Raw genomic sequence first — 13562 nt, forward strand, 5'->3', positions numbered from 1 at the left:
TATTCAGTCAGAGGGACCAAACCAGGGCTGTTGCTTTAATACTTTAACTACATTTTACTGTTATTACTTATGACATTTTTCATGCAGGACATTTAGTGGTACTGGAGTACTTTTATATTGTAATATTAATAGTTTTACCTAAAGGTTTTTAAAAACGTCCACCATTGTGACTGCTAGAATGCATAAAACATAAGTGTGGGTTGTAACAAGCTACTTGCACAAAAGACCTATGGGATTGTTTTTGGACTAAACTATAACTAAAGTATGAAATTCATTATTATAAAAAGGGTAAAAAAAAAAAAAAGAGGTTAATTAAATGTGAAAAGGAGAAGAGTATGGAAAGATGGAAGTGAGAAAGAGAGGAAGAGGTGTGTAAAGAAGGATGACAGAGGGAGGGAAGGAGGGAAAGTAGTAAACACAAAAAGCAAGTAGTAAGAAATGTGGAGGAAAGGATGAAAGAAAGAATGACGCACGAGGAAAATAAGGAAGTATGACTGGAATGGGTGGTGTTAAGAGAAAGCAAAGCAACAACAACAAAAAAAGGATGATGGCAAGAATGGAAGGGGGGCAGGATAAAAGGATTTTGATGATGGATGCTAGAACATAGGAAAAAGGAAGACAGTGACAATGTGAACAAATACAGAAAATGGAGAGGAAGAAAGTAGAAAAGGAAAGATGCTAGATACAAAACCAGAATTACTGACTCACTGTGGAAAGCTTCCGCCAACCAGTCAAGTTTTAGGTTACGCACATATCTGTCCAGATTCATGTATGTAATGAAGGAAGGAACTCTGTGTTCATATGCTTGATCAACAAGACCGATTGACAGCGGAGTATGCTTCATATATAAATGTTGCAGAAAATAAAGCTACACAGTCTAAAATGTCAATCCTAACACATATAAACCCGACAGCACAGAAGATCTATACAAACAGCAGTTTCAAGGTGGACACCTAAGATTAGTGTCACCAGTTCAGTATCTGACTTAATGTGAAATATGGTCACAATCGTTCTTTCTTTTTCTGAGTTATGGCATTGAATTACAGTAAGAAATATGTTTTTGGAGAACTTGTCACAGTGAAGTTGACCTTTGACCTTCATAACTTTCCCCATTTTATCCTATTAGACATTTGTGTGAAATTTTGTTATAATTGGCGTAATGCATTCTTGAGTTACGGCAATAAATGTGTTTTACGAGGTCACTGTAATCTTTGACCACTAAAATTGAATCAGTTCATCATTTGACGAAATTCCCTCAAGGCGTCCCTGAGATATTGAATTCATGAGCATGGGACAGATAGACAACCCAAAAACATAATTGCTCCGGCCACAGCTGTCTCCAGCAGAGAAGCCTAAAAAAAAGGAAAAGGAAAAAGGGTGATGGTAATGCTCAGCTCCAACTCTATTGGAAACATCCCGGAAAATGTCTCGGGCCAAACTCGTGCCGTGTGTTCAAACTTTGCACTGGAAACTAAAAGAGATGCTCAAATTTCATTGATTGTGGGAGTTGCTGGGAGACGGGCTGAAAACAAGAGATTGTCATGGAAAAAGGAAGATTCAGGAGTGTGTTGCTTATTGCAACTTTTTAAATCTGCCTCTTCTTCGCTCAGTTTCTCCAGACAGCCAAGGTAATTTAAATCGATTCCAAGTCCTTCAATTACAGACACACTGACAACAGTTTGGAGAGAGGGAAATGGATTTTTCTGCTTATCTGCGAGCCAAGGCCAAAACTCAGAATCTCAACAGCAGTGCTACTCCTTCACTTCTGATGTTTTTACTCACCTCCTCACTGTGTTGCTTTTCCTCCATAAAACCTGTCAACAGCTATTTTTTATGATTTCAGGGTGGTGGTAAGACAATAATGGCCGTGAAGAGGTGAAGCCGGACCTTCTTTCTCACTTGATATTTCTGTGAATTAGAAAAAGAAAACAACGTTTCCGTGTTTGTATGATTCAATTTGTGTTTAGTTAGAATTTATACATCATACTGCTTATAAAGATGGATACATCCAACACATTGACACACACACACACACACACACACACACACACACACACACACACACACACACACACACACACACACACACACAGGTCGACAGATGCACAAGCAGATAATTGTAAATATTGAGCAACCCATTGTCCCTGAAAGATGAAGCACAATAGCTGGAGGCAATTCATACTGCTTTTTTTATGAACTAATATGTTCATAGTTGTTGCTTCCAAATTACTCAATAAATATCCAATACTTCCTTAGAGACAGCCTTGACCCTGTTGTCTGACAGAACGCCGTTCACAAGCACCGGTTCTCCCAACAAGCTTAAACAGTGAGAGCAGCTTCATAAAGTGGCAATTACCGCTCTGACATCAATTCAGAGCCACATTAAAAAAAAACCTGCCGCGTTTTGAGTAGAGCAAAATGAACAATTACAGAGACAAATAAAGTGAGCCACCAAGAGTGAAAAATAAAACTCCAGCAGCATAATAATTCAGCTTAATTAAAGGAGCAGCCCATCCAAAGGGTCATTGGAAACAACACCCCCATTCTCTCACCTCCGGAGGTATTAAGCCAAGTTAAAAGCAGCGGGCTACATGATAGAAGTCTTCAGGCTGACCTCCAAATCTTCTTCCCCTCTCATCTATATTTATATGAAGGAGCGGCACTAATTTTGCCCAGTAAATCAGTGTGCACATTTCGTTGTGACCTCCAGCTTGACACTGAATTAAACAATATCAGGGCCCGAGAAGCCCGCTTTAACAAGCCTTAAATTCCTCCGTCCAATCCATCAGCGGGGATATTTCTGACACACGGAGGGAAGAGCATGAAATAAGGCAATTATTGAACCCTACAGCCCATTTTTACGGCTTGGCTGGCTGGCACGGTGCAGCACAGAGCCACACACCTCCGAGTATGTGTCTTGAGATGACTGTTATTGATAGGGATGCTGAGAACTAATACACAGCAAGTACATTTTAGTAGTTAGCCAACTATTTCCCTTCATATCATAATATTAATACACAGCATGTCTCTTCTACTTTATGAAAACCAAAGATGTGTAGCATCTGCGGAAATGACTAGTGGGCCCTTTTGGAGTACTCTTGACTTCATCCGGTAAAAAAAATAACCAAGTGTTTGAGAGACGAACTCCAGTTTGAGTCAGCGAGAGTGTTCCTCTCTGGTGCATACAGGAGGGAAAAAAAGTGCTTTGTGTGTGCGTGTCTTTCACGGAGGTGGCAGTCGATCCTGTGAGTCTGGGCGTCCTCTCAGATTGCCTGACAGATAATCCATCACACAGTCGGTGTGTCTGACAGGAAGAGGTCTCAGTCAACTCTCTGCCTCTGTGTGCGGCTCACACAGGGCCTATGAAGGACAACCGCTCCTTTCAAGTCTCTCTTGGGACGACACACACTTGAGTTTCATTAGAAGACTGAAGGTGGGTGATTTGAGGGGTTTAGGTGTGTGTGTGTGTGTGTGTGTGTGTGTGTGTGTGTGTGTGTGTGTGCACTGATTTGCAGATGAAAAGCCAGTCAGAAAGCAGACTTGTAGAAAAAGGAAAATAGTTTTCAATATGTAATATGCAGTACATTTTGTGCTGTCTGGCATTGTTTGCATACTGCATACACGAGAGTAAAAACCCTGGCTCGTTGGCAAACTGTTTTAAACATTGCACAAAATTTCAATCCAAATCAATAAAATAAAAATTACATTAAATGTAAATAATGAGAAAGATTTATATCTGGAAGAATTTGGTGTCATTTTGTCCTTCGATTAAAAAGTTTTTAGGTCAGCAAAGACAAGAAATGTTTTGTACAGAACAGTTCAACACAAAATCCTACAACTACAAATCCTTGTTTTTCATCTACAAGACCAAACACTAATACATAAATAAATGTAAAATACCTTTTGCTCATTTCAATTGTGACACTTGAACAGTGTTTTTATAGTTCTCTGCAATAAGTAGAAATCTTGAGAGGATGATGTGTCGTATTGACTATCTCCTTTAAAATGTTTCAGAATTGGAGCTGCTCTTTATTCCACCATGTCACCAAAAAAATAATTGACACAATTTTTTGAATTATTATTTAGCTACTATTGTAGCTGACTAACCCCCCCCCCCCAAAAAATTGACATTTTATAACATGTTCTGTTCTGTGACGGATTTTCTTTAAGTAATAAATCAATAAATAACTATCTATACATTGTATACTATTATAAGCTGCAGCCCCTGAGATATCCAAGATAGGTGGAATATGGTGGTATATTGTATTACCAGAGCAATAGTTTTGACAGTGGAGGACCAATCAAAAACAAAAATGAACTTATATTAAATGTTCAAAATTTTGGGTCTGATATGGGTCCAAACTTAGTTTGAAATAGAGCTTTGAAATAGTCAATAAAAGAAACATTTTCTGCAACTACTTTGATATTTGATCAAAGGTTTTAGATTTTTTTTGGGGGGGCAAAAACATCAAATATTTGTGAATTTCAGGGTTTTTATTCAGCTTTATGATAGTAAACATAATATTTTGGGTTTTTGAATAAAACATTAGTTGATCTAAGGAAAAACCTGCTGATCTAAAACTAAACTTTCAGAATGCAAAGATGACTTGAATTGTTTGGAAAACGCACCTCGTGTATATGCAAAAGTTGTCTCAAGGTTGAACTGTGTTTGCTCTTGGCTCAAAGGTACACAGCTGTACAAACTGCTGAGGGTCTGCTTTCCCCACTGACGTCACATTTATTCAGCAAATATACTTTTCCACCTAAAAAGCCAGTAGAATCAGTATAATTTGAATTTCCATGTCCTTTCTCAGTTTCCATCTGCTGCCAGTTTTCCCCCAGGGTACTCCAATGTGAGGTGAAGAAATAAAAGTCATTTTGAAACATTTTTTTAATTTTTCAAATTATATAAACAGTTTTCACACCGTAATCTAGATATTCTGTCAAAATACATTCATGATTATTAAAAAAAAAAAGACAAGTACAATTGTGTACATTTGATTTGTTTTGCCAACATTCTGTAAGAAACTATTGCTGGAAATTAAAGAGTTGCCGAGATTGTTTACAAAACCCTTTAGTCTTCATTTAGTATGCAGATAATAGACTGTCTATCATAGTAGCGCTTCATAAATAAGACAGGATGTACAAATTCACAGGGAGGGTATTTCACCTACCTCATCTGGGACACATAAGGTTTTGTAACTAACTTGAACAATGGCGTAAACAGACTGATTGATTCGTTGTTCCATTCGTTTTAGTTACAAAAAGTCCCGCTGAATGATTTTACAGCTTATGAATGGCTGCCTTGCAGTCATACTGTGCCTTGAATGTATCGTGCACCAAGGCTGGATGTGAAAATGTCTTTCCTAGTTATTTTTATACTTAAATGCCACAATACGCAGAGAGAAAGCTGTGTTTTGCCTTGAAAAATGGAATGCAAAGTGTTGAGTCTCCATCCAATTGCTGACAGAGAGCCTTTTGATGTTCTATGAAGGGATTATGCTGACTCTCATAAAGTGAAATTATAACAAGCCTGAAAGTGTGAGTGATTTTTCCCAATCAATTTACATTCCATGGAAAACGGATTAAAAAATTAAAAGCACATAATTTGCACAGCACAGATACAAAATAGTAAAAGTTGTATTCTAGAAGGTGTTGCGGTTTTTCAGCACTTCAGAAACTCTGATATGCTCAGTTGGCAATGAAAGCAAGACATTTCTGTAAGTAGGCCAATGAGAGCAAAGGTTGGAGGTTCTGGAGGTCTGCATGTGTGTCTTTATATGTACCAAATATCCCAGTTATGAAGCTTATCTCCGTTTTGATCATATTCGGGATATCTTATGGAGCAAAGAGTTGGTTATTCATATTCCCGCGTATATGATAAATAGCGGTATCCTAGTTACTGATTACTGTATGCCATTTGTGCAGTTGCATATGTTGTTTACAACAAAAAGCAGCGATTTTGACACTTTAAATCGTATTTGATTCTGGCTATTGAAAATGAGGCTACAGAAGCTAAGCACTAATGCAAATATTGCGTTGTGAATTTGGTTTAGCCACGTTATTTTTTCCAATATGAGAAAAGAACAACAGGAAAATATTAAAAGACGTCTTCCAATTTGACTGGTGTCACCACCACCGCGCAGGACAGGGGAGCAGTGGATGGTGTCCTTATTGTAGCCTGTGTAATACAGACTTGAATAGGTTAGCATTTCAAAACTTCTCCCATCTAAACTTCCAAGTACATTTATTTCATTCAATACCAAAAGAAAAAACTGCAAATCTACATCGCTTAAGAAGTGTGTGTTTGTGTTCTGTCACTCGACTGAAGTTTCTCCAGCGCAGGTAGTCACAAACCATCATAAGATGTATACATACAACTTCTTCCTGGTTTCATGCGGACTACTGCGGCTAGCATAATCGTGTTTCGCAAAACCATGATAATGGCTTACTGAGGTTTCTGAAATCAGTATATGATGTTTACATATGCAAACAGAAAACTGGATACTTGAAACTCCCTATCATAACTGGGATACTCAAGAAAAGGCTGATGTGATCTGAGGCTGTGATGAATGTTGGTGATTGGTGGACAGATTGTCCCGAGGTCACACCGAGTTTTCTATTTCCTGATGGCGGCCACCGCTTTCTTTGCAGCGTCATCCAGGTTTTCTGCTGCTGTGATGGGCAGGCCGCTGTCAGTCAGAATCCTCTTAGCCTCGTGGACGTTGGTCCCTGACAAAAGGAAAACACAACAGGCAGTGACAAAAATGACAAAAATGGCTTAACAAGGTTGAACCTGATCTGCCATCTGCACCGATGTTAAAAACTGCGCTGTGTGAAAGACGAAGAGCTCCTCTGGAGGAATCAATCCACATAGACAGATGGATGGAGTTATGGGTGAACGGTGGCACATTCAACTGCTGATCCGGAAGCAGCTTTGACTGTGAACAACGGGAAAAAGGGCAATTTGTGTAGGAGCATGCTCCCCTGGCTGCAGCGAGGTCAGGGGTAGCAGGTGCTGGATGATACGGTGGCGCTCATGGCCCTGGTAGACCGACAACCGAGCAGAGACAGAGACAGAGAGAGAGAGAGAGAGACAGAGACAGACAGACAGAGAGAGAGAGAGAGAGAGAGAGACACCCGAAAGACATTCTGCACAGCCCCGAGGCTCAACACACTGAACTGGTCGCATCCCGGCGTGGCAGGCTGTTCAGCCAAATACAGGTCTGACAAGCCTGTCACAACACAGGGCAGGGGCCGCCGCAGTGGGCGGAAGGACGAGGGGGGAGAGGAAGAGTGTGGAGGGAGGGAGTGCATGAGAGGGAGCGAGAGGGCAACAGAGCAAAAGGTCAAATGAAGCACAATCACCCCCTCACTGCTAAAACAACAAAAGCCAGCTGTTTCTTAGGCATTTACTGATTTCACACATGAATATGATGAAAAAAAAAAGAAAGAAAAAAAGGGTATTTTTGGTATTTGTCTGATCAAGAATCAACAATTCTCTACTCTGTTTGATATGGAAATACTACCTATATTTTTAATTACCTCCCTTTATTTACTCAAATATTTTAATCTAAATTCTTTTTTTTTTTTAAATTCATTATTTTTAACATCTTATGTGAAATATATGGAACAACTCTCCCCTCCGCATCAGATCGTCACCAGTGTTCAAATCTCAACTGAAAACACATCCAGTCTATTCATCTATAGATTAGACCCATTTAGTTATATATCCTGTTGTTTTGCCTTAATATTGTTTAAACTTTCATGAATTTAATTTATGTTGCTTAATTTGTTTTAATGCCGTAATTGTTTCAAGTCTATCTGAATTGTTTTAACTGTTTGATATTGTGCAGCACTTTGGTTTAAGTTATGTTGCAATAAAAATGCTTAATATACAGACTTATTTATTTCTTCTTTTTCAGTATTCATCATCACTTGCTTCTCCGTCGTCATTCTGCTGCAACACCTGCATTTCCCCCCGCGAGGAACAATAGAGGCTTATCTTATCTTTTTTCAAATAGTTACAGTCATATACCACTGAAAAACTCAAAACAAAGTGTGTCATCTGATCTGGTCAGACATTTACAAAAGTCACCAAGGGCTCTGAAAAGGTGCGATGAGCTTTTCTTTACTGTTTCTTGACACTTTATAGAGTCATTTTATAAAAACATTATGATTTACTGTGCACTTTACTGTATGTGTACAGAAGGTGTGATGATTGAAACCTCTCTGCATTCACTCTGACCAAATCTGTAATGTGATACGAGTGGAGGTGCACGAGTGTGTTTGTGCATGCTCAGATGCTTAGAGGTTGACCTCAGCTCTTGTGGCTGGCGTGTTATTAAGACTGCATGATATGTGAATTCCCCGGAGGCCAGGCCGCCCTAATCAATGGACCTTTCATGAGGAATTTTATTACCAGCGCCACTTAACGCCTAATATTTCATCTCTTTTGTCCAGCCATATAATAAGTCATTCCAAACACATTTCTGCGGGATCACACTCCAAACAATCAATTCTGCGATGTAATTAATTAGAATAAGAGCAGGAAGAGACCTTGTCCTGGCACATAAACAGGGGATTGGGTGTCTTGAGTCATTTTCTGATCAAATAGCATATATTATGTGTGTGTGTCTGTGTGTCTCATTTTGATAATAATGGTGCAGCCCTGTATATTCACATTCAACAAGCTGACCCATTAACTTCACTGGGATTGGTGGATCCATACTATAACACTTCCAGATGATTAAAACAAAGCTGCAGCACGACAAACTTGAAACAGCAATAGATAAAACTCACAGAAGGGGAAGCAGCCATATGGCCCCACAGCAAATACATAATGCAAGACCTGTTCTAAGGAGACAAATATGCCTATGGAAAGTGTATACAGGACCAAAATAAAGTAAACAGCACATGCGTTTTTTTTTCTGCAATTTTCTTTTTTTGTTCCATAAATATTGATGAGCAACATGTGCAGCATTGTTTAGACGATGCTGCATCTGTGTTAGCTGTGACTCATGTGTGAGGGGGAGAATCACACATCTGTGGGAGTGAGAAAGAAGAAGTGACATGCGTTTATGCAGGTCTCCTTTTGCATACGTGAGAGCGTGAGACACAACTGCAGTTCCATTGTGAGCAGTAGGGAGCACTGATAGCTCGCAGCTGCAGCAAGGACTGAGCCCAGCTGGATACAGCAGCACGAGATGTGTGTGTGTGTGTGTGTGTGTGTGTGTGTGTGTGTGTGTGTGTGTGTGTGTGTGTGTGTGTGTGTGTGTGTGTGTGTGTGTGTGTGTGTGTGTGTGTGTGTGTGTGTGTGTGTATGTGTGTGTAAAGTATGCTAACCAGAGTGTGTGGGTTCACCTGCAGCCACTAGGTGCTGCCAGAGACCTACTCACAGTCTGGATAGAACAGGATGCATGCACACATATAGGGCTCATGTTTTAAAAATAAATTCTATGTAATTACCTGTAAAATAATGTACACTATTTCAAGGGTTTAATCATTGGCCCCACTGACATTTTATTTACTGGAACATGTGAAATGTCTGTATTTTTAAACCAGCTGGTCTGAACTTCTATAACAAGCATCTGTTGGACTTTCAATCCAACAGATCTACACCATCATTGGTCAATACTTTAAATCCCATCCAAACTGCTGAACGATGGATCAACTGAGAAGCCTCAGACGACAGCCCAGCTGAAAACCAACAAAGCAACAAAAGACCAAGCAGCACAAACCATTTTGCTATGTGATATATTACCACCTCCCAACACATTTCCGTTGGATCTCCGCTCCAATTAGCCAGCTACTTGAGACAATTATTAGAATATTATTTTCTGTAAGACAATTACAGATCACTATATTTCAACAGGATAATACGGTTTGGGTCTGCGCCAAAGACTCGTGCTGGAGGAGCTCTGTCAATGCTGCAGATCCTAACATTGTGAGTAATTCTCTCCTCTAACAAGCTGTTTAGTGAAGCTATCATTTGAGGAAAAAAAGGCAACATTCTGCTGTAGTGTCAGACATACAAAGAAAATCCATAAATGTAATATATTTATGTCAAGGACTTGACAAAGAATGACATGTGAGGTAAATAAAAGAAAATATCTGTTCTGTTCGGTTGTTGGCAGCACAGAAACCTGCACCTCGTACACGTCAGTGGGCCACCTTACCATTTCAATTCATCTATTCTCAACCCAGCTGACTAAATCAACAAGTATTGATTGACCTGCCACGTAAACAGGGGATAGATTGCATACTACGTAATACGTAATGTAAAATAATGGCTCCGTCTAAGATGAAAATAAACTCATCAAAAGACAACAGTAAACTAAGTATGCCTTAACAGTTGTGTGTAATGCGTGTTCTAGTGTACAATCTTAAAATATACACTATTGTACAATACAATATAATGTTCAATAACAGACAACTTTGGTGTTATTATGGAAAATCACCATTTAGTGTAAATGTCTGCAAATGAGCTCACTGTACACTCGAATTGATGTCTTTGGTGAAAAAAAAAAAAAATCCTATTATCTTGTAAACTGGCTGATATTCAGTTCGATAGATATGAGATATCTGGCCACAGGTAAAACATTACCCTTTTTAAAAATACAGTATTGTGTACTTTCTAACGAGCTCTTTGTATGATGACAAACATTTAACTTACTATCAGTACAGTGTTGCATCTTGTGAAGTTAGTTAGTAAAGCCAGTTTAAAACGGATGAAGGACAACCTTCAGGTATCTGAAATGTTTGCTGAGGCTTTGTGGCCATTGTTCATTAATTCAGGTTTACACACCATACAAACATGATACAACTTACATTGTACAATATTTTACAGGCAGCTGAAATATGAAAAGACAGTTGAGGAGACAGACTGTACCATTTAACAGAAGCAATACAGCAGTTCAGTCTTGCTACCTCAATGACCTCAAATTAGTGATATAAAAACATGTTCCTTCATCACTGCATACTTGTTCTGACTCTGATCGTTAATCCTTATAATAATCAGCACTATGCAGAGAGTTGTTTTCCTTTCCAGCCAAAAATGGACAAGCCCTACTCCTGTGTGTCAAACATCAAATGCTTCTCATTTGAACGCAGAGCGGGATACTCCTCGACGGTGCAGATGATTTTTCCTTTGATGTGCTAGCCAGTTTTCACGTTTCTCGTTTGTCTAGACTGTTGTTTAAGAAAGACATAAGTATATCATATTTAAAACATGAGACTGCTAGAGTAGACATGGATGAAAACTTAATCGATGAGATTAAACTGTCAAAGTATTTTATGAACAAACAACATAACTGTATTCAGTATTTGTGTATATGTGGCATTTGTACAGCATTCATTTATAAAGAGTTAAGTGAAAAAAAATGCAGAGTAAGACTAAGATTCATTATATATGAGAGTAAGTTGATAGCTAATTTATCAGGTAAAAAAAGAATAAAACAAAAACTGTTATTGAATTATATTTACCATGCAGTAAATATTTGATTTAAAGGAATGCAATATCAGTATAAAAGCCAGCTGGTGTGTGTGTCTATTTATATATCTGCCCATATGTGCATAAACATGCATATCTCTTTCGGTTAATGGCTGCAGCACATGGCTATTTAAGCTATAATCATGCTGTCAGGACTGAGGGAGCCATCTTAACCTTACTATAGGACCTTGCATCTTTCTTTTTTTTTTTTTTTTTTTTTTTTACTAAATGGGAGGACAAATTTAAGGAGAAAGCAGCCTCTACTCTTTGACAGGCAGTTGGAGAATGGCTCGGCAAATCAATAGGCTGGGGAACAGAGTTAATCGAATGCAGTCACCTTTTTCCTTGGACCCTGAAGACTATTTAAGGTGAAGTTTTCCATAGTGGCAGACAGCATCTTCACAATGCAATACAATCCGTTTGCGTTCACATTGTAGCCAAAGAGGGCAGTACAGCACTTCCTCAGGTATCTCCTCCTATCTATACCCTAAATATCTGTGTGCATAAGTGTGTCTTTATGTCTGAATGGTTGAGCATAAGCGGTAACGAAGAGTCTGTGTTTTAGTCAGACTCTCTGTCAGCCCACATTAAAACACTTCGTACATCCCCTATCAACTAATATAACCCTATCAGCATCTCGACCACATGGCCCCTCTCCTCCACATTTGGGAATACATAACTCTCCGCCAATGCAATCAACTCCGGCCTTTTAAAAGAGCCTTTCCAATTAAAAGTGTGCTTGTTAATCCATTCTGATCCTGTTGAAGAGCGCTGGGCTGTTCTCACTGGCCTGCAGTCAGCCTCGCAAGCTGAGCTGATTGATTCTGAACCAATCCTCTCCACAAGACTGCAGCCTAGGATGTAATGGCCCACAACTAAAGCTTGGATTAGGCCCAGGCCAGGGAAACATGGTTGGACCAGCCACCAGTAGTGACCTTCTGGACTGTTTGTGAGTCAGGCTGAATGAGAAATGTGTGGTGACTAATAAAGGATCTATTGTGATTGCCAATCTAGTTGCTTCTGTGGCAACAAATCTCATATCCAAATACTCTCTTTTCAGCCACATGACAATTTTATTATATAAACTGTACGGTTAGGTGTATGCTAAGTCATTACCATAAAAAAAACACAAAAAAAAAACACTTTCACCTTTAATACTCAAACTGGCACCAATGCTTCTTTTTCTTCTTTTTTTAAAACTTTGTGTGCAGTGGTCATTTGTAGAATTTAAATTTAAGCCACATATCTGTCATTAGTCTTCCCTCTCTTGGTTCAAATTCACTATCAATTGGAGGGAATATTACACTCCTGCAAGACATCTTTCTTTTTCTTTAAGGGGGAAGTTGTGAAATCGAAATGTTTCCCACTCTATTGTGCTCTGTTAAGGCAGGTCCAAACTCTGCTGCAGTATCTCTACACAGTTCGCTTCAAGAAACTGCTTACATGCCCTGACCTACAAACCATATTAGCAGAGTTTGTGCAGACATACAGCACGAAGTGTTAAGGGCTAACACACACACACACACACACACACACACACACACACACACACACACACACACACACACACACACACACACACACACACACACACACACACACACACACACACACACACACACACACACACAGTATGCTCCCCCTGCCTGCTCTCTGCTCTGGACACACCACTCAGCAAGATCTTGACAATTACGCTAACCACCAACTGGCCCCATGCCTCGGTGAGTCACCGCTACCATCCCACACACATGCACGAGAACAGGTTTTATTAGCATATACAGGTGAAAGGTGAGCCAATCAGTGGCAATTCTACTGTTGGTCTGGCTGCCGCTAATGACAGGTGTGGCAAAGTGTGACATGTATGAGAAATGCACTGCTGTTCTTACTAGGACACTGGGCCACAATGAAGATGGATGGGCTTCTGAGAGTACAGTGGCCATAAAACAATGGCTCCCAAGTTTCGAACAAGGTGGGGAAAGAGCTTATTTGTACCTTTCAAACTGTAAATAGATATAGTCATAAAATAACACAGCGAGCTGTTTATCAGTCATTATCAGCCTGTGCTCGTATG

At 39.4% G+C, this 13562-nt stretch overlaps 1 protein-coding gene across 1 annotated transcript in view; it reads right to left on the reverse strand.

The window, feature by feature from the left end:
• Positions 1-4904: 4904 nt before the first annotated feature.
• The window catches only part of suclg2 (succinate-CoA ligase GDP-forming subunit beta), a 100419-nt gene continuing 91761 nt past the window's right edge, over positions 4905-13562 (reverse strand). Inside the window, exon 11 of the mRNA XM_069712877.1 lies at positions 4905-6732. Coding sequence (XP_069568978.1) covers positions 6620-6732 — 113 coding nt within the window. The 3' untranslated portion in view covers positions 4905-6619. The remainder of the gene's footprint in view (positions 6733-13562) is intronic.

The sequence above is a fragment of the Brachyistius frenatus genome, unplaced genomic scaffold (assembly GCF_029030835.1).
Source record: "Brachyistius frenatus isolate BFR_SWC_R1_liver_20210118 unplaced genomic scaffold, ASM2903083v1 Contig_4, whole genome shotgun sequence".
NCBI classification, from domain to species: domain Eukaryota; kingdom Metazoa; phylum Chordata; class Actinopteri; family Embiotocidae; genus Brachyistius; species Brachyistius frenatus.